Consider the following 27,935-nt stretch of genomic DNA (forward strand, 5'->3'; position numbering starts at 1 on the left):
TGCTCTGCAACAAGAGAAGACACCGAAATGAGAAGCTTGCACACTGCAACGAAGAGTAGCCCCTGCTCACTGCAACTAGAGAGAAAGCCCGTGTGCAGCAACAAAGACCCAATGCAGCTAAAATAAATAAATAAATACTAAAATAAATAAATTTATTTTTTTAAAAAAGCTATGATACAAAAAACAAAACAAACCAAAAAATGTCAAGAACATAGAAATTGCTTTAGAGTAAATGTAATTCTGTGTTACCTAATTGTATGCAAAGGCTGGGGAGAGCTGCTTGCATGTGCTAAAATGTGGATGGTTTTCATACTGATACCCATGTTGTCTGTAGAAGGATTAGACTTCTTTTTTCCATTCGGGGAGTGAAGAAGAGTGAAGAGGAACATTCCCCCACCATCCTATGAGTGAAAAGCTTTCAATGACTGAGTACACTTTCCTTCAGATAAGAGCATAGAAATTCTGCTGGCCAACAGGTGATCCACACTCCGAATGTTGCATTCTAACAAGCTCTCCCAGCAATCACTTGGTCTTCTTAAAAGCCAGAGGCACACTCTGAAGAGACAGCTGAGTGAGGTTATGAGCACAGTCTGTGGTCATGACCAAATTCCTTAGTGTGAGGCCAAATGAATGATGGGAACCTAACTTGTAACCTTGGCTCCATCACATCACCAATCATAATGTTGCCAACTGAGGCAGTGAAACCAAGCCCTGCATTTGTCATTGGCACTGATGGGCTGTGTGCAGGTGTCCATACACTCTGCTGGGTCCACCTGCAGCTTCCTTGGTGAAGCAAAGTAAATAATTTACTAATTCAAACCTGCTTGGCTGTGTGGCTAATTTCCACAGCCAGATCGCTTCCAGAATTCCCAAGGCCAATTATAATGACTCTCTTTCCAGTGAAACTCTCTGGATTCTTATAATCTCGACTATGAAAGTATTGTCCTTTGAACTTCTCAATTCCTGCAAGAGAAGGGAAAATAATTACTGGGTGATGGTTTATCTGATATCATTTGTTAAATCATTCGGGTTTTTTTGCAGTGTGTAGAGTTTATGCATATATTCTCTGTATGTTCTCCTTTTACTCAAGTGCATTCTTGCCTTTCTGAATATTTTTGCCTGTTTTCTTTTCCCATAGCCTCAGAGTGGAACCTTGTGATTTCCTTATCATAAGTAGTCTGCTTAACTCAGGATCTATTAGTATTTTAGACCTGTGGACTCACAAATCCAAACTGCTTCCAAAAACCTCCATTCTCTTTTGTCTTTTCATCCTCTTTATTTTTTTTTAAATTGAAGTGTAGTTGACTTATAATATTATATCAGTTTCAGATGTACAGCATAGCAACTTGATATTTTTATAGATTTTCCAACATACAAAGTTATTACAATATTACAGTCTTTTGACTATATTCCTTGTGCTGTATATTACAACCCTGTGACTGATTTATTTTATAACTGGTAGCTTGTATCTCTTAATCCCCTTCACCTATTTTGCCCAGCCCCCACCCCCTCTTTTCATCATCTGTAAATATCTACTTCCATTCCAATTGGAGTATATATGTTCTTATATACTCTAAACTATACATAGAGTGCTTTTTTCCTCTCAGAATGAAAATCCAGGCCAAAGACTGTAATTAAACTCTTTCTTTAAGCTTTATTTTCTTCCTTAGAAACTCAATATTTCTGTTTATTTCCTCGATTGCTAAAAAAGCCCTCATTCAGGTTAAAGAAGATGTGGTAAATATATACAATGGAATACTACTCAGCCATAAAAAAGAATGAAATAATGTCATTTGCAGCAACATGGATGGACATAGAGATTGTCATACTGAGTGAAGTAAGTCAGAGAAAGACAAATATCATATGATATTGCTTATATGTGGAATCTGAAAAAAAATGGTACAAATGAACTTATTTAAAAAAGAGAAATAGACTCACAGAGGTAGAAAACAAACTTATGGTTACCAGAGGGGGAAGGTGGGGGGGACACCTAAACTGGTAGTCTGGGATTGACATATACACACACTACTATATATAAAATAGATAACTGATAAGTACCTACTGTATAGCACAGGGAACTCTTCTCAGTACTCTGTAATGACTTATATGAGGAAAGAATCTAAAAAAGAGTGGATATATTTATATGAATAACTGACTCACTTTGCTGTACAGCAGAAACTAACACAACATTATAAATCAACTATACTCCAATAAAAATTAAAAAAGAAAAAATCCCTCATTCAATCTAATGCAGATCAACTTTTATCCTTAAAAAAACTAAAATTATTGTGAAACTAAATATAGAGCCTTCTAATTTTCCTCTAGTCCCCCAAATTACTGTTATCTCTACCTCCTAAATAGCATTAATACAAGTTACCCCATCATCTGGGGTACCCCATACCCCAGAATATGCAGAATTAAGATAAGCCTTATTTCATCCCAAGGTAGGAATCACTCAGACAACAATCCTCCCATTCTTTAGGGATCAGGTCACAGGCATGGTTCAAGTGTCTTCCTTCCTTGTAGGCTACTTACCAGGGAAGCTTTCCAAGGGTAAGTGAACATTGGTGTGATGGCCAGTGCAAATCAAAACTCCATCGAAGACATTCACCTCCTTTTTCCCTTCAGATTCCGTGAGCACCTCCCATTGGCCTGAAGTGGAGAAATCAGGCTGCTTCTTCACACAGCACACGGTGGTCTGAAAAGAAAAGGGGTAGCCACAGGAGACTATAACCACAGCCTATATAGTGGACAACTTCCCTGACAGGACTCTCCTTGCAGAGGGTAAACAAAGGGCTGATACCACATAACAGGCCTCATGCAGGGGTATTTGATTTTCATACTCCACAAATCAGAACTTTTTTGTTTGCGGCTGTGGTCATAGTGGAAAACTTCCATGAGGCAAGCTAAATAAATCAGAGTTGGCAGACTAATGTTGCACTCTCCTCTGCTTCTAGAAAAGTGCAAATTACTAGTTCTCTTGGACCATACCCTAAGGCAATGTGATACTTGAATAAAGTTTGGGCTTCTCTTGTGCTTCTGAGACACTCCATGCACTAAATGCCTATTCCTCCCCATATTCCCAGACATCCTGAGACCCTCTGATGCCTCCTTACCTCAAGTCCTGTTCTCACTGTCTGGCCTTAAACTTGTGACTGAGCTAGAGGGCTCCCTTTCCTAATAGAGTAGAAAAACATCTCAGTGGCTCATATTTTACGTAAATGAACCTCTCTTTCACTCCCATAAATGCCCATTTTACAAGTAACTATAAAGAAAGGAGGTGTGAGATGGGATAGTCAGTGGCACAATTTTAAGCTTTAAAAAATAATAATAAATATGGGTTACTCTACCCAGGTTAAGGAAACATTAAGAATGTGTTCCTATGTGCTTCTAGGGTTTATGACCATAATGTCTTGGTTGACTAAATAGAGATACCCCTCTGGTATACCCGAGCCATCCTATACTATTTATTGTTCTTCTCTATCACGGTCTTACTTTTACACAGGCTGGCGCTTCTGCCTGGATCATCCTTTTATTCTTTCTCCATTTGGAGATACTCACCCTTCAACATTTAGCTTGGTATTATCTCCTCTAAGAAAACTTCCCTGGTGCCTGATGCCTCATGCCCTGATGGGTTAAGTGTCCCTCCTCTGAGCTGCAATGAATAGATTTCAGTGGTATCTATCACTAACTCTTTATTTTTAATAATTATGTTTACAGTGAAATTTCTCTTCATTTTTCTATCTCTATCACTAGACTGTGAAATCACTAATTTTTTTTGTTTTTGTGTCTTCAGTGCTTAGTATGGTAACAAACCTGTTCAATAAGTGTTTAAACAAGTGAAGAGAAGGACCACTAGGCTGTAAATGACTGACTTTGGAAGTCGTCACTGGATATTGCCATTTTAATTTTGTTGTTAAAGAGAAAGAGTCATGATTTAGTAGAATGATCAGAAGGTAGAAGATTTGGGCTTTTTGCCAGCTGTCAGAAATATCGATTCTTTTGTGGTCATGGTTTAGAATGATAGGAATATCACGGAAGACTTTACAGCAGGAAGGAACCAATGAAGTGATCTAGTACAATCATCTTGTTTTACAAATAAACGTAAGACACATCAACGTTGAGGAACTTACTTGTCTGAAGTCACAAGTTGATTAGTGGTAGAGCAAAGACTAGAACTCAAGTTTTTGCTTCCCAATTCAGTGTTCTTCCCTCTACACCAGAGTTAACTTATTTGCTTCCTCATAACTTTTCAATACCTACTTCACTGGGTTGTTGTGATCACATAAATAATGCACTGGAAAGTACTTCAGAAAGTATAAAAGGGCTAAGCAGCAAGTTGTGGAACAAGTTGTGGAACCAGAAGGTTTTAAAGTTCCCATACCTGTCAGTTCCCCTCATTGTTTTATTGTAATCAAATGATATAGAATGAAGGCAATGAAATGAAGGTGGCTTCCTGGATCTGCAGTCAAAATACATAGAAGAGGGACCTTTCCATGAATATTTTCAGACACAGAGAAGACACAGAGTGGAGTCTGGATAGGATAGATACATGAGCATATCAAACCAATCTAAGCACCGGTAAATGAGACCAGTTATTCATTTACTTGACGAACAACTCAGAACACAGAGATACCCATGAAATTCCCTACCTTAAATCGAATGTACTTTAGAAGGTCAAATTCATTGGCATACATCCTGAAATACTCCAGGACCTGGGAGTTGTGCATGAAGTTAGGATAGTGATCTGGGATGGGATAGTCACTGAAGCACATCATTTCCTTAGAAGTATTGATGATCACTGACTTGTAAATACTGGCCCTTCCTTCTTCAGGTTCTTCCTGCAGTAAATAAAAAGCATTCATAGCAACTAGAGAATTAAGGTCATGGTTTATAAACAGCCAACAAACATTTGAAAATGTTTTCTGAAAGAAATGCCAATTAAAAAAAGTCCCCCCCCCCAAAACCCTTCACATCTCCCAGTATTTGTGCCCTCATGCAGTCTCTTCCCCTTGAATCTACGTTGTCTTTATGACTTGCTTTTGACCAACAGCATGCAGTTGGAATGATACTGAATGGCTTCCAAGACTAAGTGATAGGTAGTCTTGCAACTTCTGTCTGGGTCTCTTAGAAAGCTGGCTCTGGTGGAAGTCAGCAGCCACGTAAGAAGTCCAGCTACCCTGAGACCACCATCCTGTGAGGAAGCCCGAGCTAGCCACATGAAGAGCATGTTTGGGATAGAGAGATGTGCAGCCAGCCCCCAGAAGTTCTAGTTATCCCAGCTGACGTTCTAAATATGTGAGCAGAGAGGTCACAGCACATGTCCAGTCCCAGCTGTTACCTGATTGCCATGACATAAGACTCCAAGTGAGAACTGCCCATCTGAGTAATAATCTTTTAAATAGTATATATATTTCAAAGCCTAGGGAAGTTTCAAGAGTTTCATACACTTGCCACATTGTTCTCCAGGAAACACTGTACTAACTTATATTCTGTGCACTATGTGTTCCCATTTTACCTCATTTTTACTAAATTAAAAGACAATTACTCAGTGTTAGCAAAAATGAGGTGAAATGAGATCTTAGTACAATGTTTTCTGGACAGCAATGTGGCAAGAATATGAAACCCTTGCAACATAGCCTTTTAAAGAAAGATTCAGCATTGTAGACAAAGATTTATGTTAAAGGATGTTAATGATAGCATTATTTATAACATAAAAATGAAATAAGTTAAATGCCTACAATATTGTGATTTATAAGAAATATATATTTGGTTATCCAGATGGTCAAAATATATTTCTCATATATATTTGGTCTTTCTCCACAGTTCCTGGCTTAGAGCTCCCAAAACTCTCCTAATTTCCTAAGTGTTGAGAGTGATACAAAGTGTCTTTTGTTATGTTAGTATGGTGACCTTTAGAAAGCAACTAAAGATGGGGGCTGGTTACCAATGGAGCAAACCCTGGGATTAGAGGGTTGTAACTTTCAGTTGCCTATCCCCTGACCTCTGGGGAGGCGACAGGGGCTGGAAGTTGAATCAATAACCAGTGCCCAATGATTTAATCAATCATGCCTATTTCATAAATCCTCCATAAAAACCCAAAAGAGTGGGGTTCAGGGAGCTCCCAGGATGGTGAACGGAAGAGATTAGAGAAGAGCAGTGTGCCTGGAGAGGGCATGGAAGCTCAGTGTCCTTTTCCCTATGTATCTCTTTCATTTGCCTGTTCCTAAATTATATTATTTTATAACAAACCAGTTACCTAGTGAGTAAATGGGTTTCCTGTATTCTGGAGCTGCTCTAGCAAATTAATCAAACCCAATGGGGGAGGGGTTCGTGGGAATTTCTGATTTATGGTCAGTTGGTCAGAAGTATACATAACAACCTGGACTTGAGACTGGCAACTGAAGTCCAAATCCAAGGAGGGGGTTGTTGGAACCTCCAATCTGTAGCTGGTTGGTCAGAAGCCCAGGTAATAACCAGGGCTTATGACTGGTGTCTGAAGTGGGGTCGAGGGGGAAGTCTTGTAGGACTGAGCCCTCAGTTTGTGGAATCTGATGCTGTCTCTGGGTAGATAGGGATCAGAATTGAGTTTAATTCTTGGACATCCTGCTACTGTTTGAGAATTGTTTGCTGGTTTCTGGGGACCACCCACCACCCACATACACACCTGGAATTGGTCTCAGAACCATTTAATGCCCAACAAAATTCACTGTAATTTTGAGAACGCACTGCTCCAGATCTTTGCTACCTAAAGTAGGATCTGTGGACTAGCAGCAGGGGCAGTACTTGGGAGATTGTTAGAAACGCAGAATCTCAGGCCCCACCCCAGACCTACTTAATCGGAACCTGCCTTTTAACAAAGTCCTCAAGAGTTTCAGATGCATCTGAAAGCAGAGAGGCATTGCTCTAGCTGACATTTAACCCCAGTTCACTGTTCTTTCCCCATCAAGGTTATCTTCTTTGCTTTCTCAAAAACTTCTAATAACTACCTCACGGGGGTGTTGTAGTGATCACATAAAATAGCGCCATATCTACCCAGATTGTTATATTAGTCTGTCACTGAGATATCACAAACGATGACTTTTCAACTCTACTAGAATTTGTAAAAATTGTTTTGATTATGGAAAATTTCCTTAACCAATTTGGACCCCCTCTTCTCTTTTTATTCCAGAAAAAGATATTTGGATGTTACTGAACATTAAATGGCCACAATGGAGAGTGTTCACTGGTTTTGCCCACATTAGAGATTATTTTCCTCCCATTTTTAGAGAAGAATTTTTCAATTTCAGAAACCTGAATAGACCATTCGCATTTCTCTGCCCTATACTTCAAGATCTCGTTCCCTTTGGCTGCTAAAAATGTTTCCACAAGTCTCTTCTAATCTATCCTACCTATTTCAACCAAAGTATTCTTTCTAGGGTATGGTTGTATCTCTGCCCTAATTAAAATTTTAGATGCTGCCCCATTTTCTCTAGTTTATATTTTTCAGCTTAGGATTCAAAGACCTCCATAACGTCTTAGAGTCTATTCTTTATCTCCCCAACTAGACTGTAAGCCCCTTGACTTGTATTCATGATCTTTCCCACAGCATATAAAATTATAAATAGCACTTAGTAGATATTTAATAGATGTACGTTGAATTATACTGAGAAAGGTACATATAAAAAAAGGAAATAAATTTCACAAAATGCATAACAAAATAATGAAATACATCAAAATTCATTTCAAAAACAGTTGAATAAGATATTTTTATCTTATTCACAGAAGTTTGCTGTAAGGAAAATTGCAAAATAATATAAAATCAAATGCATAGATATATTCATTTTATAGTATTTAAAATAGCTATTAATTAGAAACCACTTAAAATTCCTCCCTCCCCCCATAGGAAAAGGGTTTAATAAATTATGGTATCTCAATATGATGCAGAATTTACATATCACACCACTCCTTAAGTATCCTGCTAAACTCAAAGCAGATCCTGTCACCCCACTGCTTAATAGCTTCAACTGATTCCATTTGGAAAACCAAATTTCTTATTTTGAAACTCAGCATGTTTCACAATTTATCCCAATCTATCTTTTTATCTTCATTTAGTGCTCTCCTCAGTTAATTTCAAGCTTCTGAGTCATTAAATTGTTGTTGAAACATTCCAGACTCTTTCACAACTTTAAACTTTTGTAACAGTATAGTACTGCTCCTTCATTTGGAAAATTCCTATCTATAATTCAAGAGTCACATCAAATGTCATTTCTTTGGTGAAGTATTTCTTGTTCTCTCCACTGAGTTAAATGCCACAATCAACCTCCAAGCTGCCAAAACTCTCTGCTCAGATTGCCATCAAGGCAAATTAGAACACACAATATTCTGCATTTCTTTCTATGACTGTGAGGTACCCGAAAGTAGGATTTGTGTCTTATTTTTTGCATCTCTATCATTAAAACAGTATCTCATATATAGTGGATGCTTAATAAATGCTTTGAAATGAATTAATGAGTGAATTATAGAGATTAAATTTGGAGATACTTAAAACTATGATTTTGAAATCTGTATAGGAACACTGAAAATGGCCTATGATATAACTTTAAGTGGAAAAAGTAATATTACAAAATTAAGGTCACATTCTAATCACCAAATATATAATATTATGTATGCCTAGGGCAATTGTATACCTATGTCTACCCATGTTCATATAATTATACATTGTATAATCTCTCGCCTGTTATATGAGTATATTTTATTTATTTTAAATCAATAAAACTTCAAAGTAGGAAAAAAATTGATTTATTAAGGAGGTAGGATTTTTTCTTTTATTTTTGTAGAAATGTTGTTTATACTACACCTTGATGATAAAAAACTTCAACAAACTAAGAATAGAGGGAAACATCTTCAATTTAATAAAGAACATCTACAAAATACCTGCAGCTAACAGCATACTTAATAGTGAGAAAATGAACAATTTCCCCCCCATAAAATTGAGAACAAGGCAAGGATATCCTCTCTTACAACTTCTACTCAACACTGTACTAGAAATCCTAACTAATGTAATAAGATAAGAAATGGAAATAAAAGTATACAGGGTTTTCGGTTGGATCGCAGGGAGAGGACTGAGGCTGGCAGCGTGAACACAGCCTGAAGGGATTAGCGCACAACAGCGGGCTGGGAGGGAGACCGGGAAAAAGTCTGCAGCTGCCGAAGAGGCAAGAGACTTTTTCTTGCCTCTTTGTTTCGCGGCGCGCAAGGAGAGGGGATTCAGAGCGCCGCCTAAACGAACTCCAGAGAAGGACGCAAGCCGCGGCGATCACCGCAGACCCCACAGCAACAGGGGCGCAGAGGAAAAAAACGGAGAGACTCCCGCACAGAGGCTCGGTGCCGAGCAGCACTCACCAGCCCGAGAGGCTTGTCTGCTCCCCCGCCGGGGCGGGCGGGGCTGGGAGCTGAGGCTCGGGTTTCGGTTTCGGTTGGATCGCAGGGAGAGGACTGGGGCTGGCGGCGTGAACACAGCCTGAAGGGGTTAGCGCACCACAGCTGGCTGGTAGGGAGTCCGGGAAAAAGTCTGCAGCTGCCGAAGAGGCAAGAGACTTTTTCTTGCCTCTTTGTTTCGCGGCGCGCAAGGAGAGGGGATTCAGAGTGCCGCCTAAACGAACTCCAGAGAAAGGCGTGAGCCGCGGCGATCAGCACGGACCCCAGAGACGGGCGTGAGACGCTGGGGCTGCTGCTGCCGCCTCCAAAAAGCCTGTGTGTGAGCACAAGTCACTCTCCACATCGCCCCTCCCGGGAGCCTGTGCAGCCCGCCACTGCCAGGGTCCCGTGATCCGGGGACAAGTTCCCCGGGAGAACGCACTGCCCGCCTCAGGCTGGTGCAACGTCACGCCGGCCTCGGCCGCCGCAGGCTCACCCCGCCTCCTCTGTACACCTCCCTCCCCGCGGCCTGAGGGAGCCAGAGCCCCCGAAGCAGCTGCTCCTTTAACCCCGTCCTGTCTGTGCGGGGAATAGACGCCCTCAGGCGACCTACACGCAGAGGCGGGTCCAAATCCAAAGCTGAACCCCAGGAACTGTGCGAACAGGGAAGATAAGGGGAAATCTCTCCCAGCAACCTTAGAAGCAGCGGATTAAAACTCCACAAACAACTTGATGTGCCTGCATCTGGTGAATACCTGAATAGACAACGAATCATCCCAAATTCAGGAGGTGGACTTTGGGAGCAGGATATATTAATTTTTCCCCTTTTCCTTTATTTGTGAGTGTATATGTATATGCTTCTGGGTGCGATTTTGTCTGTATAGCTTTGCTTTACAATAGCTTTATTTTACTTCACTATATTATAGCCTCTTTCTTTCTTTCTGTCTTTCTTTCTATTTTTTCTCCCTTTTACTCTGAGCCGTGTGGACGAAAGGCTCTTGGTGCTCCAGCCAGGCATCAGGGCCGTGCCTCTGAGGTGGGAGAACCAACTTCAGGACACTGGTCCACAAGAGACCTCCCAGCTTCACGTAATACCAAACGGCAAAAATCTCTCAGAGATCTCTATCTCAACATCAAGACCCAGCTTCACTCAACGACCAACAAGCTACAGTGCTGGACACCATATGCCAAACAACTAGCAAGACAGGAACACAGCCCCATCCATTAGCAGAGAGGCTGCCTAAAATCATAATAAGGCCACAGACACCCCAAAATACACCACCAGACGTGGACGTGCCCACCAGAAAGACAAGAGCCAACCTCATCCACCAGAGCTCAGGCACTAGTTCCCTCCACCAGGAAGCCTACACAACCCACTGAACCAACCTTAGCCACTGGGGACAGATACCAAAAACAACAGGAACTACGAACCTGCAGCCTGTGAAAAGGAGACCCCAAACACAGTAAGATAAGCAAAATGAGATGACAGAAAAACACACAGCAGATGAAGGAGCAGGGTCAGAACATACCAGACTTAACAAATGAAGAGGAAATAGGTAGTCTACCTGAAAAAGAATTCAGAATAATGATAGTAAGGATGATCCAAAATCTTGGAAATAGAATAGACAAAATGCAAGAAACATTTAACAAGGACGTAGAAGAACTAAAGAGGAACCAAGCAATGATGAAAACCACAATAAATGAAATTAAAAATACTCTAGATGGGATCAATAGCAGAATAACTGAGGCAGAAGAAAGGATAAGTGACCTGGAAGATAAAATGGTGGAAATAACTACTGCAGAGCAGGATAAAGAAAAAAGAATGAAAAGAACTGAGGACAGTCTCAGAGACCTCTGGGACAACATTAAACGCGCCAACATTCTAATTATAGGGGTCCCAGAAGAAGAAGAGAAAAAGAAAGGGACTGAGAAGATATTTGAAGAGATTATAGTTGAAAACTTCCCTAATATGGGAAAGGAAATAGTTAATCAAGTCCTGGAAGCACAGAGAGTCCCATACAGGATAAACCCAAGGAGAAACACACCAAGACACATATTAATCAAACTGTCAAAAATTAAATATAAGGAAAACATATTAAAGGCAGCAAGGGAAAAAAAACAAATAACACACAAGGGAATCCCCATAAGGTTAACATCTGATCTTTCAGCAGAAACTCTGCAAGCCAGAAGGGAGTGGCAGGATATACTTAAAGTGATGAAGGAGAAAAACCTGCAACCAAGATTACACTACCCAGCAAGGATCTCATTCAGATTCGATGGAGAAATTAAAACCTTTACAGACAAGCAAAAGCTGAGAGAGTTCAGCACCACCAAACCAGCTTTACAACAAATGCTAAAGGAACTTCTCTAGGCAAGAAACACAAGAGAAGAAAAACACCTACAATAACAAACCCAAAACATTTAAGAAAATGGGAATAGGAACATACATATCGATAATTACCTTGAATGTAAATGGATTAAATGCTCCCACCAAAAGACACAGGCTGGCTGAATGGATACAAAAACAAGACCCATATATATGCTGTCTACAAGAGACCCACTTCAGACCTAGAGACACATATAGACTGAAAGTGAGGGGATGGAAAAAGATATTCCATGCAAATGGAAATCAAAAGAAAGCTGGAGTAGCAATTCTCATATCAGACAAAATAGACTTTAAAATAAAGACTATTACAAGAGACAAAGAAGGACACTATATAATGATCAAGGGATCGATACAAGAGGAAGGTATAACAATTGTAAATATTTATGCACCCAACACAGGAGCACCTCAATACATAAGGCAAATACTAACAGCCATAAAAGGGGAAATCGACAGCAACACAATCATAGTAGGGGACTTTAACACCCCACTCTCACCAAAGGACAGATCATCCAAAATGAAAATAAACAAGGAAACACAAGCTTTAAATGATACATTAAACAAGATTGACTTAATTGATATTTATAGGACATTCCATCCAAAAACAACAGAATACACATTTTTCTCAAGTGCTCATGGAACATTCTCCAGGATAGATCATATCTTGGGTCACAAATCAAGCCTTGGTAAATTTAAGAAAATTGAAATCGTATCAAGTATCTTTTCCGACCACAACGCTATGAGACTAGATATCAATTACAGGAAAAGACCTGTAAAAAATACAAACACATGGAGGCTACACAATACATTACTTAATAACGAAGTGATCACTGAAGGAATCAAAGGGGAAATCAAAAAATACCTAGAAACAAATGACAATGGAGATACGACGACCCAAAACCTATGGGACGCAGCAAAAGCAGTGCTAAGAGGGAAGTTTATAGCAATACAAGCCTACCTCAAGAAACAGGAAACATCTCTAATAAACAACCTAACCTTGCACCTAAAGCAATTAGAGAAAGAAGAACAAAAAAACCCCAAAGCCAGCAGAAGGAAAGAAATTATAAAGATCAGGTCAGAAATAAATGAAAAAGAAATGAAGGAAACAATAGCAAAAATCAATGAAACTAAAAGCTGGTTCTTTGAGAAGATAAACAAAATTGATAAACCATTAGCCAGACTCATCAAGAGAAAAAGGGAGAAGACTCAGATCAATAGAATTAGAAATGAAAAAGGAGAAGTAACCACTGACACTGCAGAAATACAAAAGATCATGAGAGATTACTACAAGCAACTCTATGCCAATAAAATGGACAACCTGGAAGAAATGGACAGATTCTTAGAAAGGCACAAACTGCCGAGACTGAACCAGGAAGAAATAGAAAATATGAACAGACCAATCACAAGCACTGAAATTGAAACTGTGATTAAAAACCTTCCAACAAACAAAAGCCCAGGACCAGATGGCTTCACAGGTGAATTCTATCAAACATTTAGAGAAGAGCTAACACCTATCCTTCTCAAACTCTTCCAAAATATTGCAGAGGGAGGAACACTCCCAAACTCATTCTACGAGGCCACCATCACCCTGATACCAAAACCAGACAAAGATGTCACAAAGAAAGAAAACTACAGGCCAATATCACTGATGAACATAGATGCAAAAATCCTCAACAAAATACTAGCAAACAGAATCCAACAGCACATTAAAAGGATCATACACCATGATCAAGTGGGGTTTATCCCAGGAATGCAAGGATTCTTCAATATACGCAAATCAATCAATGTGATACATCATATTAACAAACTGAAGGAGAAAAACCATATGATCATCTCAATAGATGCAGAGAAAGCTTTCGACAAAATTCAACACCCATTTATGATAAAAGCCCTGCAGAAAGTAGGCATAGAGGGAACTTTCCTCAACATAATAAAGGCCATATATGACAAACCCACAGCCAACATTGTCCTCAATGGTGAAAAACTGAAACCATTTCCACTAAGATCAGGAACAAGACAAGGTTGCCCACTCTCACCACTATTATTCAACATAGTTTTGGAAGTGTTAGCCACAGCAATCAGAGAAGACAAAGAAATAAAAGGAATCCAAATCGGAAAAGAAGAAGTAAAGCTGTCACTATTTGCAGATGACATGATACTATACATAGAGAATCCTAAAGATGCTACCAGAAAACTCCTAGAGCTAATCAATGAATTTGGTAAAGTAGCAGGATACAAAATTAATGCACAGAAATCTCTTGCATTTCTATACACTAATGACGAAAAATCTGAAAGTGAAATTAAGAAAACACTCCCATTTACCATTGCAACAAAAAGAATAAAATATCTAGGAATAAACCTACCTAAGGAGACAAAAGACCTGTATGCAGAAAATTATAAGACACTGATGAAAGAAATTAAAGATGATACAAATAGATGGAGAGATATACCATGTTCCTGGATTGGAAGAATCAACATTGTGAAAATGACTCTACTACCCAAAGCAATCTACAGATTCAATGCAATCCCTATCAAACTACCACTGGCATTTTTCACAGAACTAGAACAAAAAATTTCACAATTTGTATGGAAACACAAAAGACCCCGAATAGCCAAAGCAATCTTGAGAACGAAAAATGGAGCTGGGGGAATCAGGCTCCCTGACTTCAGACTATATTACAAAGCTTCAGTAATCAAGACAGTTTGGTACTGGCACAAAAACAGAAATATAGATCAATGGAACAGGATAGAAAGCCCAGAGATAAACCCACACACATATGGGCACCTTATTTTTGATAAAGGAGGCAAGCATATACAGTGGAGAAAAGACAGCCTCTTCAATAAGTGGTGCTGGGAAAATTGGACAGGTACATGTAAAAGTATGAAAATAGAACACTCCCTGACACCATGCACAAAAATAAACTCAAAATGGATTAAAGACCTAAGTGTAAGGGCAGACACTATCAAACTCTTAGAGGAAAACATAGGCAGAACACTCTATGACATACATCACAGCAAGATTCTTTTTGACCCAGCTCCCAGAGAAATGGAAATAAGAACACAAATAAACAAATGGGACCTAATGAAACTTAAAAGCTTTTGCACAGCAAAGGAAACCATAAACAAGACCAAAAGACAACCATCAGAATGGGAGAAAATATTTGCAAATGAAGCAACTGACAAAGGATTAATCTCCAAGATTTACAAGCAGCTCATGCAGCTCAATAACAAAAAAACGAACAACCCAATCCAAAAATGGGCCGAAGAGCTAAATAGACATTTCTCCAAAGAAGATATACAGATGGCCTACAGACACATGAAAGAATGCTCAACATCATTAATCATTAGAGAAATGCAAATCAAAACTACAATGAGATATCATCTCACACCGGTCAGAATGGCCATCATCAAAAAATCTAGAAACAATAAATGCTGGAGAGGGTGTGGAGGAAAGGGAACACTCTTGCACTGTTGGTGGGAATGTAAATTGATACAGCCACTATGGAGAACAGTATGGAGGTTCCTTAAGAAACTACAAATAGAACTACCATACGACCCAGCAATCCCACTACTGGGCATATACCCTGAGAAAACCATAGGTCAAAAAGAGTCATGTACCAAAATGTTCATTGCAGCTCTATTTACAATAGCCAGGACATGGAAGCAATCTAAATGTCCATCGACAGATGAATGGATAAAGAAGATGTGGCACATATATACAATGGAATATTACTCAGCCATAAAAAGAAATGAAATGGAGGTATTTGTAATGAGGTGGATGGAGTTAGAGTCTGTCATACAGAGTGAAGTAAGTCAGAAAGAGAAAAACAAATACAGTATGCTAACACATATATACGGAATCTAAGGGGAAAAAAAAAAAAAAAAAAAGGCCATGAAGAACCTAGTGGCAAGACGGGAATAAAGACACAGACCTACTAGAGAATGGACTTGAGGATATGAGGAGGGGGTGGGGTGAGATGTGACAGGGTAAGAGAGTGTCATGGACATATATACACTACCAAATGTAAAATAGATAACTAGTGGGAAGCAGCCGCATAGCACAGGGAGATCAGCTCGGTGCTTTGTGACCACCTAGAGGGATGGGATGGGGAGGGTGGGAGGGAGGGAGATGCAAGAGGGAAGAGAAATGGGAACATATTGTATATGTATAACTGATTCACTTTGTTATAAAGCAGAAGCTAACACACCATTGTAAGGCAATTATACTTCAATAAAGATGTTAAAAAAAAAAAAAAAAACAATAGATTTTTAGCTATTCTATGGATATTGTTGTAGATGTTACATGGATATTCATTTTTAAATGAATATGGTTGTGTTCAGTTTTTTGATTATTGACTTTCAATTTTATTTCATGATTGAAATAAAAGATTGATCATGATGGTACTCAAAAAAAAAAAAAAAAAAAAAAAAAAGTATACAGCCTGGAAAGGAATAAATAAAATTATTTTTATTCACAGATGATATGACTATGTAGAAAATCTCAAAGGTTTAAAAAACAAATTCCTGGAACTAATAAGCAATTATAGCAGGGTTACAAGATACAAGGTTAATATACAAAAGTCAATTACTTTCCTATATACCAGAAATGAAAAATTGGACTTTGAAATTTAAAAAAACTACCATTTATAATAACACTCCCCCCAAATTAAGTGCTTAGGTAAAAATCTAACAAAATATGTATGAGACTTATATGCAGATACCATAAAACACAGAAGAAGAAAATCAAAGATATAAATAAATGGAAAGATATGCAGTGCTCATAGATTGGAAGACTCAGTATTGTTAAGATGTCAGTTTTCCCAGCTTGATCTGTAGATTCAACACAATCCCAATCAACATCCCAGCTAGCTATTTTGTAGGTATTGACAAACTGATTCTAAAATATATGTGGAAAGAAAAAAGGCCTAGAATAGCCAACTTTGTCCTTAAATGTGGACTGTGCCTAGTGACTTTCTTACAAAGAGTATAGTATGACAAGGGAGAAAAAAAAGAGCAACTTTACAGTGGCAAACCCTGATAAACACCATCTCAAGCCAGGTCGTCAAGGTTAACATCAATCAGTGTGATAAGTTTGATAGTATGTACCATTGATATGATGTGATGAGAACAGCACCCTACCTCTAAGGCCTTCCTCTCCGAAATTCATAACTCCGGTCTAACCATGATGAAAACATCAGACAAATCCCAGTTGAGGGACATTCTATAAAATACCTAACCAGTAATCCTCAAAACTGTCAGGGTCATCAAAAACAAGGAAAGTCTGAGAAATTGTCACAGCCAAGAGGAGCCTAAGGAGACATGACAACTACGTGTAATGTGTTGTCCTGGATGGGAACACCTGGAACAGGAAAAGGCTGTTAGGAAAAAACCTAAGTAAATCTGAATAAAGCATGGACTTCAATTAATAATAATGTATCAATACTGGTTCATTAATCAGGACAAAGGTATCATACTAATATAAGAGGTTAATAATATCTGGGCATGGGGTATATGGGAACTCTATACTATCTTCCTAATAATTCTGTAAATCTAACACAGTTCTAAAATTCAAAGTTTATTTAAACATGTTGTTTTTACATAGTACGTTTTTTTTGAAAAAATTAATGACTGGTAGGGTCCTTTTGGAACCAAGATGTTTGAGGCAGCAGGGGTAGACACATTCCTAACTATCAAATTTGACTTCATTCATTCATTCAGTAGATATTTCTAAAGTCTCTCTGTAATAAAAACACTATATTAATGCTAAAAAATACAAGTCTGTCCCTGTTTTCCAAGGGTTCAAAGTTCAGTACAAGGAGTAGAGCCATGCTTTCCACAGCAGGTCTGTTGGAGTCACTAAGCTAAATGAATCACAGATCTTACCCCTGTGACAATAATAATATATTTGTATTCTTTTTCAAGTAACTAAGACAACAAAGTGTTATTGTGTGTCAACAAAAACCTTCAAGCCCTTCTAAACACCTGATTGGATCCTACGTAGGGTTCATTACTGTCAACTCACTGCTTTACAAAAGAGAGTGAGGGCAGAGCAGTACTGGGTCAGTGAGTGGAAAAAGAAGCTTCTGCTCCTGCATTTTAGTATTTCCTACCATCGGCGAATAACCTGACCTCTAGAGATGTATCTTGATTGTATTTCCTGCCTAAGCACATGACTCGCATTGAGTAGGAAGTTCATACGAGAAAAGAGAGAACCGGGGACGTAGGGTAGTGTAATTGGAACTGAAGGGAATGGAGACAATAGTAAGGGCAGAAGAAAGGAGCAAAATGACTCCCCTTCAGTGGGAGGAGTGAGAACAGTGTGGAGCTTCTGTTGCTTTGACAGACTCTCAGAATCCTGAGGGACAGAAGCTGTCTTAGGACTGTTGTTCACAGCATTGTCTTCACACTGGACTCATCTGGGGAACTCTAAAATATTAATGCCTGGTCCTTACTCCCAGAGACCCTGTTTTAATTGCTCCTTGTCTAATGTGTAGACAAGGTTGAGATCTGCTGGTAAGAGGTCGTGTGCTGGCCCCGGAAAGCTCAGGGCACCAGAGTTTATCCCATCCACCTCAGAAGTCTTTTCTCCATACATCCTTAGCTAAACTGCAGAGTGCCTGAGGGCAGTGGCAGGAGGTTATATAACTCTGTATCTCCACACCATCTAACAAAGTCTGAGCTTCAGAAATGTTTGCTCAATGAACTGTTATCGATTTTGTTTTAAACACGCAATGTCATCCTCATTTATCACCTGGGAAAGCTGGGGTAAAAGCTGAAGGGCAAAGGTTTCCATGTTGGCTGTGCATTAGAAATAACTAGTGGAGAGGTTTATTGACACCCCAGGCCAATAAAACCAGAATCTGGATGGACTGATATCAGTATTTGTTAAAGTTTGTTAAAGTTCCCCAGGTGATTGTTCAGTGTTGCAGCCAAAGCTAACAGCCACTGCTCTACAGTTACCCTCTTTTAAATATTTTTGTATCCATTCAGTTGTGTTTTTGATGGTGGTGGGGGCGGTTGATATATTTAAAATTAAAAACACCTATTCATCTAAGGGTGTTTATTAGTTAATTTCATACTTTAAATTAAAATGTATTAAATATGCCTCATTTTACATTACATTGTATCCATGTGGTACCTTTGTATCACGTATACACTTCAGAACCTCACTACGTGAACTGTAGTTATCAGATCAGCAGCATCAACATCACCTGGGGCTTTACCTGAACTATAGAATCTTGGCACCACCCCAGATTAATGAATCGCAATGTACACCTCAGCAAAAGCTCCAGTGATTCATGTGCACACTAAACTTGGAGAAGCACTGCTTTGGTATACTTTAAGGATTTTTAAAATTCAGATTGACTAAAGAATATTAAAAATTATTTTCCAGCAATACATACTTATTAAAACCTCAGCATTTCATAAGGATTTATCATTTTAAGCTATTTCGTTCATAAAGTAATATTGTAGTATGAAAATTGAAGTGATATGTCTCCCATTACTACCGACTTTTCACCATCAGTCTGGTCTAACATTAATGAGGAGATCAAGAAGAAAGAAATTTATACTGAGTCCCTGAGACCTGTTAAAACAAAGAGAAAATGGAAGCCCTGAATTCCCAGTGGCTTCCTGGACACCCGGTAGCAATGGTGGAATTCCAAATTGCTTGGGATGGTCATATATATGAACCCCCCAATGAATTACAGAAAATTTACAGGGTGTAGGATGGGGGAGAGGAAGACTCCAAGTAACAAGCAAGGGGGTCATAGAAAAGCAGATCTCAGAGGCAATTCTTGAGGAAACCAGCATCAGCATGTAAAACATGTTTAATCTGCAATTAATGGATGTTTATAATACCTCAGGCTCCACAACTGTGTAACTGTGGAACATGTGAGAATGAAGGTCTCTATTTCCACAAGCATTCTAAGCAGCCACCCAAGATATTTTGCTTCTCTAGGATTCATTTATAAAATGTAAATATATTTGGTGCCTAATATATGCCAGGCATCCCCCGTGGCTCTAGAAATATAGTGGTGTTTGTGTGTGCATTTATAATATATGTAAAATATATGTATGTTATATATAATATAATAGACACAGATGTGGTCTGTCTTAACAGCAGTCAGAGCATTATGATGAAATATAGCTTATTTATTTTCAAGAAAACAGTTTATAAGGTGCTGAAATTTTGCCAAGAGTATAATCAGAAAAAACTCCAAACTGGGTCTTTAACAGAGAAGAAGTTTAAACCACTTTGGAAATAAATAAAACCTGACAATCAGGTAGGATGGTGGACCCTTCACTAATTTCAGGCCTGGTCAGTAGTTGCCAGACCTGGCTAGGATGCTTACCAGACACCAAATGTGTGGGCCACACTCTAGGCCTACTGAATAATAACTGATGTTTAGCAATTATTGTGCCACTGTTATTAGTCATGACATAATTATTCATTCACTTAATCCCCACAATAACTCTATGAAGTGGGTGCCAGTATCGTCTCCTTCTTAAAGATGACAACACAGAGGTACAGAGAGGTTTAATGGTTTTCCCCAACGTCACAGTAGGATTTGAACCCAGACGTGCTCTTAACCTCTACACTATGTTGTGCTGGATTTCAAAAGTAAAATTTTCTATTGATTACAAAATATTTATTAACAGTCTTTTCAGCCCATGCCCAAGACTGATTGTGACCGAGGCATGGGTGGTGTGCTAAGGGGTATCCGCCCTAGATCCGAATAAGGACGACTGTCAAATAGAGTTAGTCCCCAAGGCAGAGCCAAGATGCAAAACAACTGTACTGCTCTTCTACTAAGGAATGCTATGAACGAATGAAACCACTTTTAAGTAGCTGGCCAACACCGTGTTCTTTTTGTGAAATATGAAACAAATCTGGACACCTTAATACCATTCACTGGCTTAAAAAGTGAGTTGAAAAGCAAACCCAATGGATGTTGCTTTGGAGATCAGTTAAGGAGGGTGATATTCTTTGACATATAATAAGCTTAACTATCATTTAAGTAAGAAGATACCTTAACTGTTAGTAACAAGTTGCAGGGCTGGGTGTGCATATTAAAGCAACTCAACTTTAAAACTGAGTCTGTGCAAGGACAAGAAAACCCAGTTGCAGGTGCCCTCTGCCCTTCCCTGAAGACAGGACTACTGCTTTGATTTCTCAAGTGAAGGAAAAGTGCAAAGCAAGGAAGGCAGCCAGATTTTATATCCTATTCAAGCACTAGAATCATTAGAGAATTGTTTAAAGTAAAGAAGGAAGGAAGCAACAAAGGAAGGAAGGTAAGAAAGAAAAGAAAAAAACACAGTAAGGTTAGAAGAGATTGAAAAGGGGGATTCCTGGAAGGAGTTGTAAGCAGTATTCTAGATCACTTCCCGATGAACGCAGACCAAGAGCAACCACTTTACATGTCTGCCATTCTGCTACACCCACCCCCAAGATTGTTACCCTTTTCTGGATAGCAGCAAAACTCATTACAGACAGTGCCCAACTTGTGATATTTTGACTTTACAATGGTTCAAAAGTGATACACATTCAATAGAAACCACACTTTGGGTTTTGAATTTTGATGTTTTCCCCGGTTAGCGATATTTTGTATCATACTCTGGTGATGCTGGGCAGTGGCAGCTTCCAGTCAGCTGGAAGGATCAGGGCGGTAAACAACTGATAGACTTACAACCATTCTGTACCCAAACAACTATTCTGTTTTTCATGTTCAATACAGCATTCAATAAATTACATGAGCTATTCGACACTTTATTATAAAATAGGCTTTGTGTGAGATGATTTTGCCTGACTGTAGGCTAACGTAATTGTTTTGAGCACGTTTAAGGTAGGCTAGGCTCAGCTATGGTGTTAGGTAGGTTAGGTGTATTAAATACATTTGTAACAGGATATTTTCAATTTACGATGGACTTATCAAGATGTAACCTCATTGTAAATCAAGGAAGATCTGTAAATGAAAATGATCTCTGTGCCATTTTCACAGACATCAGTAAAGGAAAAAACGAGTGATACCTGCGTCCCATTTTGCTGCCAGCGTAGGGAAAGAGGAACATGCATAGAACCTGAGGTGATGGCTGCTGAGAAGAGGTCAGCAGGTTGAAGTCTGGCAGGTTTAATCACTGTGAAGCCCGTCATACTTCCTGACACGAGGTAAAATATCTTATGCACCTAGTTACGGCGAGAGTTCCAAGTATTAAGGAACCAGGAGATTTACCTGAAACCTCCACAGCCCTCCGATGTCATCAGTCCCTTCAAAGCAGACGGGCTCCAAGCCTTCTTCCAGGCAGCACTTGATAGACGTGAGCCCACTCACTCCTCCCCCAATCACAGCAATTCTTTTCTTGGTCATGGTCTCCAGAGATCTTCACCGGGCTGGGTCAGTGTAACCTGTCCTAAAGAAAGGATGACAAAAGACAGAAAGCACACATCAGTTAACACCTTTCAAAGAAGAGCTTGAATGTGGCATTTAGATAAATGCTGCAACAGCAGGTGCCTTTGGGGAACCCAGATTCCAGTGTCCTCGTGGACCACCGGGAACTACTACACCTTGGATGGGTGAGCCCTGTGCCTGGAAGACCCAGAGCTGAGAGCTCTGCTGCGGTACCCGACCTCGCTGCCTTTGCCCCAACACTGGCAGATCCTTCAGCTGCGATCTGGAGGGCACTGCACTTTCAGCTCTTTGCAAAGAAATGTAAAGCAACAAAGTACAAACAGCAGCAATAGCCAATGTGGAGGGGCTGTTCAGCTCCACCTCCTTTCAGCCAACACACCGCCCACTCAGCAGCACCCATTACCCCCCCCCAGGGGATAAAACGTGGGCCAAACCTGCTCTGGGCAGAAAAAATTAACCCTATGACCTCTCTGTTTTTCACATGCAGTTGCCCGCACTCTCAGCTACTCTCAGGGGAGACCCTAGGGGTCAGAATCTCCATCACCCGCCCTTCCCATTCACTTTTAACTTCCTGGTGTTGTCTTATAGTGACAAACTCCTACTGGTGAAGGGAAACTGTCATCAACAACCGCGAAGCAAGTCTTGCTCCAAAAGCTTAAGCGGAGAACATCTATCTTTCAGGAGATCTGTTAGAACACATCCCGGCCCCTCATCCACCTCTCCAACCCAACCCCCAACCCCACAAATCAGATCTTTGGTTCTGTGCTATGGGAAGAAATTTACTTTAAAATACCCATGCACTGAGCTGGGTGCTGGGGTACAGTGAGGAGTGAGGGGATTAAGTTTCCTGCTTAGAGGAGCTTATAGTTTAGTAGAGAAGACTGATACACAGATAATTTCAAAAAAATAAAAATACTGTAAAAAATCGCTTTCCTCACACAGTTACCTGTGTGATTACAAACACAAAATATCCACTTTTAAAATGTAACAGTTTCTTCAAATACAAAATCATGCACGAAATACCAATGTAATGGATATAAGATTTCACACATTGGGTCAGAATCAGGGCTCATTCAACCCAGGAGTCTGTTTTGACAGGTGTAAGGGCTTCTGGGAGAGGTACGTTGTGGCTGATGCTATGCATCTTTGCGCCCCTTATGTTAGGGACAGAGTAAAGGGACAAATTAGGTACTTAAATAGTTAACCCCACTAGGGGATTGTAAGTAAAGAAAAAAGTATGGGTGACCCCTGTAAGTTAATGATCATTCAAGAAAGCAGGTTTGCTTAACCACAAAACCAAGCAGGCCTGTTTAGCAACAAAACCCATGCAGCAGAAGCATAAGACAAAACATGTCCCAAAACAATAAAACAATGGTGGTATGAGACCCACATCCTGCCCAGTGAGCTCAGTAAGTTAATGACCCCTAGGACATGCTCTCTGCACACTTAAAAAACAATAATTTATGGAAAGGTGACATTTCAAAGTGAAAGACCCTCATTGTACTGAGACCTGAAATAAGTTTTCCATAGTGCCATGACAGTCATAGCTTGACCATGTAGGGACAAGAAAACTCCCCCGCCCAGCCTGGAGGAGGAGCTGAGATGCAAGCATGACGCCTACTAAAGAACGAGGAACAAGGTGGTCTTTTCCCCCTCCCCACTTTTCCTTTGATTATAAAACTGTAGCCTACTAAATTCTCAGGGCATGGCACCCTCTGGCCTGCCTGCTTATAAGCTTTGCAAGCATCCTATTCTAATAAATTGCTTCTTATCGATCACTTTGCCTCTCACTGAATTCTTTCTGCGTTGAGACATAAAGGACTGGAGCTCCTTGGAGCCCCACAAAACACCACCTATCAGTTTCACTTTTACTAATGCCTGAGTCAACTTTGCTGAAGGTGATTTGTTGCCAATAACGCCAGCCCTGGGTTTTTTTAAATTAATTAATTAATTAATTTTTGGCTGCATTGGGTCTTTGTTGCTGTGTGAGGGCTTTCTCTAGTTGTGGTGAGCAGGGGCTACTCTTCGTTGTGGTACGGGCTTCTCACTGTGGTGGCTTCTCTTTGTGGCGGAGCATGGGCTCTAGGCACACAGGCTTCAGTAGTCGGGGCACATGGGCTCAGTAGTTGTGGCTCATGGGTTCTAGAGCACAGGCTCAGTAGTTGTGGTGCATGGGCTTAGTTGCTCTGCGGCATGTGGGATCTTCCCAGACCAGGGCTTGAACCCGTGTCCCCTGCATTGGCAGGCAGATTCTTAACCACTGTGCCACCAGGGAAGTCCCCAGCCCTGGGTTTGACTTACTGACTTCACCCCAGAAATATCCTTCCCAGACCAATGGTTATTTCTCAAGGGTTTACCTTGTAATGGTGCAAAAGGCAGAATAGGAAGGGACACAGGAATTCCTCTCAGCAACCCCATGGAGAAAGTACTATCAAGCACTTCTTCTGCAAGTAAGTGAAAAGGCAGGGAGGTACACCTGGCAGTCTGGCTTCAGGCCTTGGCTTCAAACACTATATATACTGCTCCTGTATGAGGACATTTTTACGTCTTATTTAGCCACAAGTCCTTTGTCCATTTCTCATCTCTCTATTGCATCCTTATCCTTTGCTTAACTCCTGCCTTTACAGTTTACACTGTAGCTGAACTGCTTTTAGCAGAGCATAGCTTTCCTTATTTCAACTACTTTAAAATATGTTTAAAAATAGATCTTTGGTTTTGGATATCATTTGGCTCCATCAGGAAGACTCCTGCTCAAAATATGGTCTGAATTATATGAACACACACACACATGCACACACACAGTGGGGAACACAGGACATCAACATACCCTAATGGGAGAATAAAGGGAAAGAAGCTTAAGGATGGAGTTATACATATTTCTCAGTAATTAAAGTGTTTTTGTGTTTTGATGTGGTTCTGTCTTTTTGATATGGTTCTTATTATCAAAATGTCATTAATCTCTCAATAGTCATCTTAAGACAAGCTAATCAAAAAGTTCTTATTTTTCTTTAAAAAAAAAAGCTACTATTTACTTTTGTTCTGGATTCTCTTCTCACTTTGCTCCAGAAATCCCTTATTTAACTAGTGTCCTCCTCATCAAATACCATGAAATAGAATGTCTTTTGTCACCAAATATCTTTTCTTCTGTCTAATGCTACTTTCTCTTAGAAAGAAAAAGCAGGTTTCTTTTTTTTCCAGTTGCTTAAACGCATCTCCCTTGAGATTTCAAAAATATTAATCTCTTGTCTTATCCCTCCCCAAGATTTATGGCAGCAGAAGGGCCACTGAATACTAAAGAACAAGAAGTTCTCATATAATCATCCTGTTTCTATTAGACCATGGTTTATTGGGTGTTGGAGAAGTAAGTGACTTCCTTTGAGTTAATCAGTTGCTGGACCACAAAAAGCCAATCTGAGTCTGAGGGAGATGATTGCAAGTCACCCAGACATCCCAGAATTTGAGCTGGATGTAGCACCTGGATGGAATTTGGAGTTGTCTCCCTTGGGGTGGGGATGAGCATATCAGGAGAAGGATGAACACAGAATTCTAGTGGCTAGAGGGGTGTCAGACACTGCTGACTCTTCATTAAAATCTGTTTTCCTCCTATTACAGCATTATAGGACTGTAGCTGGCATGGGGCTGCCCAAATAGCAACAGTATTTCCCAGTTTCCCTTGCAGCTGCATGTGGCCATATGACTAAGTTCTCACTAAGTTCTGCCTAACCCATTTAAAAGACAATGGTTTGCCCTGGACTTCTGCTCACTCTTCTTTCCTGTAGCCTAGAATAATGATAACTAGAGAGGTGTTTGGGAAGTATGTATTGAAGTAGGTCCACCATCAGATTGGGGCCCTAAATGACTGGATCTTCTAATCTGGATCTATTAATCTTGGACTCTTACATGAGAGATAAGTAAATTGCTATTTTGTTTATGCTATCGAATTTTTAATTTTGCTTTTTACAGCAGTTTAGACAACCCTAATAATATTAGTATCAATATTCTTTGGACCTGTAACTTTTTAGACTGATAACTTTCATAAAAGTTTTCAGTTATAAATGTGAACTTATACTATAATAGTACTTTTAAAAATAAAATTCTGAAAAGAGTGTTTTAATGCAACCATTTTACATATTGGAAGTTTAACTTATAAATGAATTACTTGTAAATTGGATAATTCTGAATGTACTAGAGATGTCTAGTTATAGGAAAACTGATGAATACTTTTATAAACTGAATATTAATGTCTCCCTACTGAATCGGTTTTAGAATTTTAGAACAATACAATAATTACTTTTAAAACTTAGTATTTTAAAATGTAATTTTAATGCTCTACTACTTTTTTTTAAATAAACTTATTTATTTTATTTATTTATTTTTGGCTGTGTTTGGTCTTTGTTGCTGCGCGTGGGCTTTCTCTAGTTGCTGTGAGTTGGGGCTACTCTTTGTTGCGGTGCACAGTGTTCTCATTGCGGTGGCTTCCCTTGTAGCGGAGCACTGGCTCTAGGCACGCGGGCTTCAGTAGTTGCAGCACACAGGCTCAGTAGATGTGACTTGCAGGCTCTAGAGCACAGGCTTAGTAGTTGTAGCACACAGGGCTTAGTTGCTCCACGGCCTGTGGGATCTTCCGAGACCAGGGATCGAACCCATGTCCCCTGCATTGGCAGGCGGATTCTCATCCACTGTGCCACCAGGGAAGCCCTGCTCCACTACTTTAATTGTGTTTTGTAATTAATTACTTTTAAACTTGGCAAATATGTTTTATGTTGTGTTTAAATTACTTGTAAAATGTTTTAAACCTTGACTCAAATTTTCTCTGTTTAGGCTAACTGCAAATTTGCAAGTGAGTATATACAGGCTCAACTTTGACTCAAGTTTTTCTACAGACAAAAGGCAGGCAGAGGACATGGTGGGTGGGGGGAGGACCACAGGGTCCTGCTCCATTTCAGCTGTGCTTCCTGTGTATCCAGTGCAGCATGCCATGCTCTAACACACAAACACAAGTAATGGAAGAGCCTGCCCTTCGTGATTTTCAAAGATGATTGGAAATGCAGAAAATAAACCCATTAAAAAGATTTAGAGATACTTAAAAATACCATAAAAAACAAGAGGAAAATCTCCAATGAAGAAATGACTGGGTTCTAAAAAGTTAATCAATTTTAACAATTTTAATCAATTGTTGAAAATCAGAATACATTTTCCCATAGAAACAATGTCATTTTCCATGGTTAAGGCAGTGGAAATATTGTAAAAACCAACTGAAGCTCAAAAGAAAATCAGTTAAAATTCTGGATCAGTAGGAATGGAAGTCTTGTGGTAATGGCTCATTCACATAGAGAAGAACAGCACTCATATCTGATGAGTTTCTGGGGGCTCTTGTCCTCCCATTCGCTCCTCAGGCACAGGGTCCTTCTTGTGGCCTGCACATCAGAGACAGTTGAGACTTGGCCTAGGGTGGGGACAGTGGAGATCATGAGAAGGAGATGATTCTAGGTATGGTTCAGAGGTAGAATGACTGTAATGACGGATGTGGAGCAGAGGTGTCCTATAGAGAGTTTTCTTGTGCACTTTCCCAGCCAATATCCACCTCCAGAGGTAAGCATTGTTTCCTTTTGTTTTTGTTTGTTTTTTATGACTGAGGTATAAATGACAAGTAACGTATTAGTTTCAGGTGTACAATACTTGTACATCTGCATATGATATTTGTATATTGTGAAATGATAAACAAAATAAGTATAGTTAACATC

General features: G+C 39.6%; 1 protein-coding gene across 2 annotated transcripts in view; it reads right to left on the reverse strand.

Annotated features, from left to right (window-relative positions):
- Positions 1-27,935, reverse strand: part of LOC309659347 (flavin-containing monooxygenase 5-like) — a 108,970-nt gene that overhangs the window by 22,218 nt on the left and 58,817 nt on the right. Inside the window, exons 12-16 of one of the 2 annotated variants that reach the window (XM_082459041.1) lie at positions 22,369-27,637; positions 22,015-22,192; positions 4,653-4,841; positions 2,536-2,698; positions 821-963 (exon numbers count right to left, since the gene is read on the reverse strand). In XM_082459041.1, the coding sequence (XP_082315167.1) occupies positions 821-963; positions 2,536-2,698; positions 4,653-4,841; positions 22,015-22,149 (630 nt within the window). In that variant the 5' untranslated portion in view covers positions 22,150-22,192; positions 22,369-27,637. Of the gene's footprint in view, positions 1-820; positions 964-2,535; positions 2,699-4,652; positions 4,842-22,014; positions 22,193-22,346; positions 27,638-27,935 lie in introns of those variants that run through there. The other variant, XM_082459042.1, reaches the window with a different exon arrangement.

This window comes from Balaenoptera physalus (genome assembly GCF_965194825.1).
Source record: "Balaenoptera physalus genome assembly, chromosome: 1".
NCBI lineage: Eukaryota > Metazoa > Chordata > Mammalia > Artiodactyla > Balaenopteridae > Balaenoptera > Balaenoptera physalus.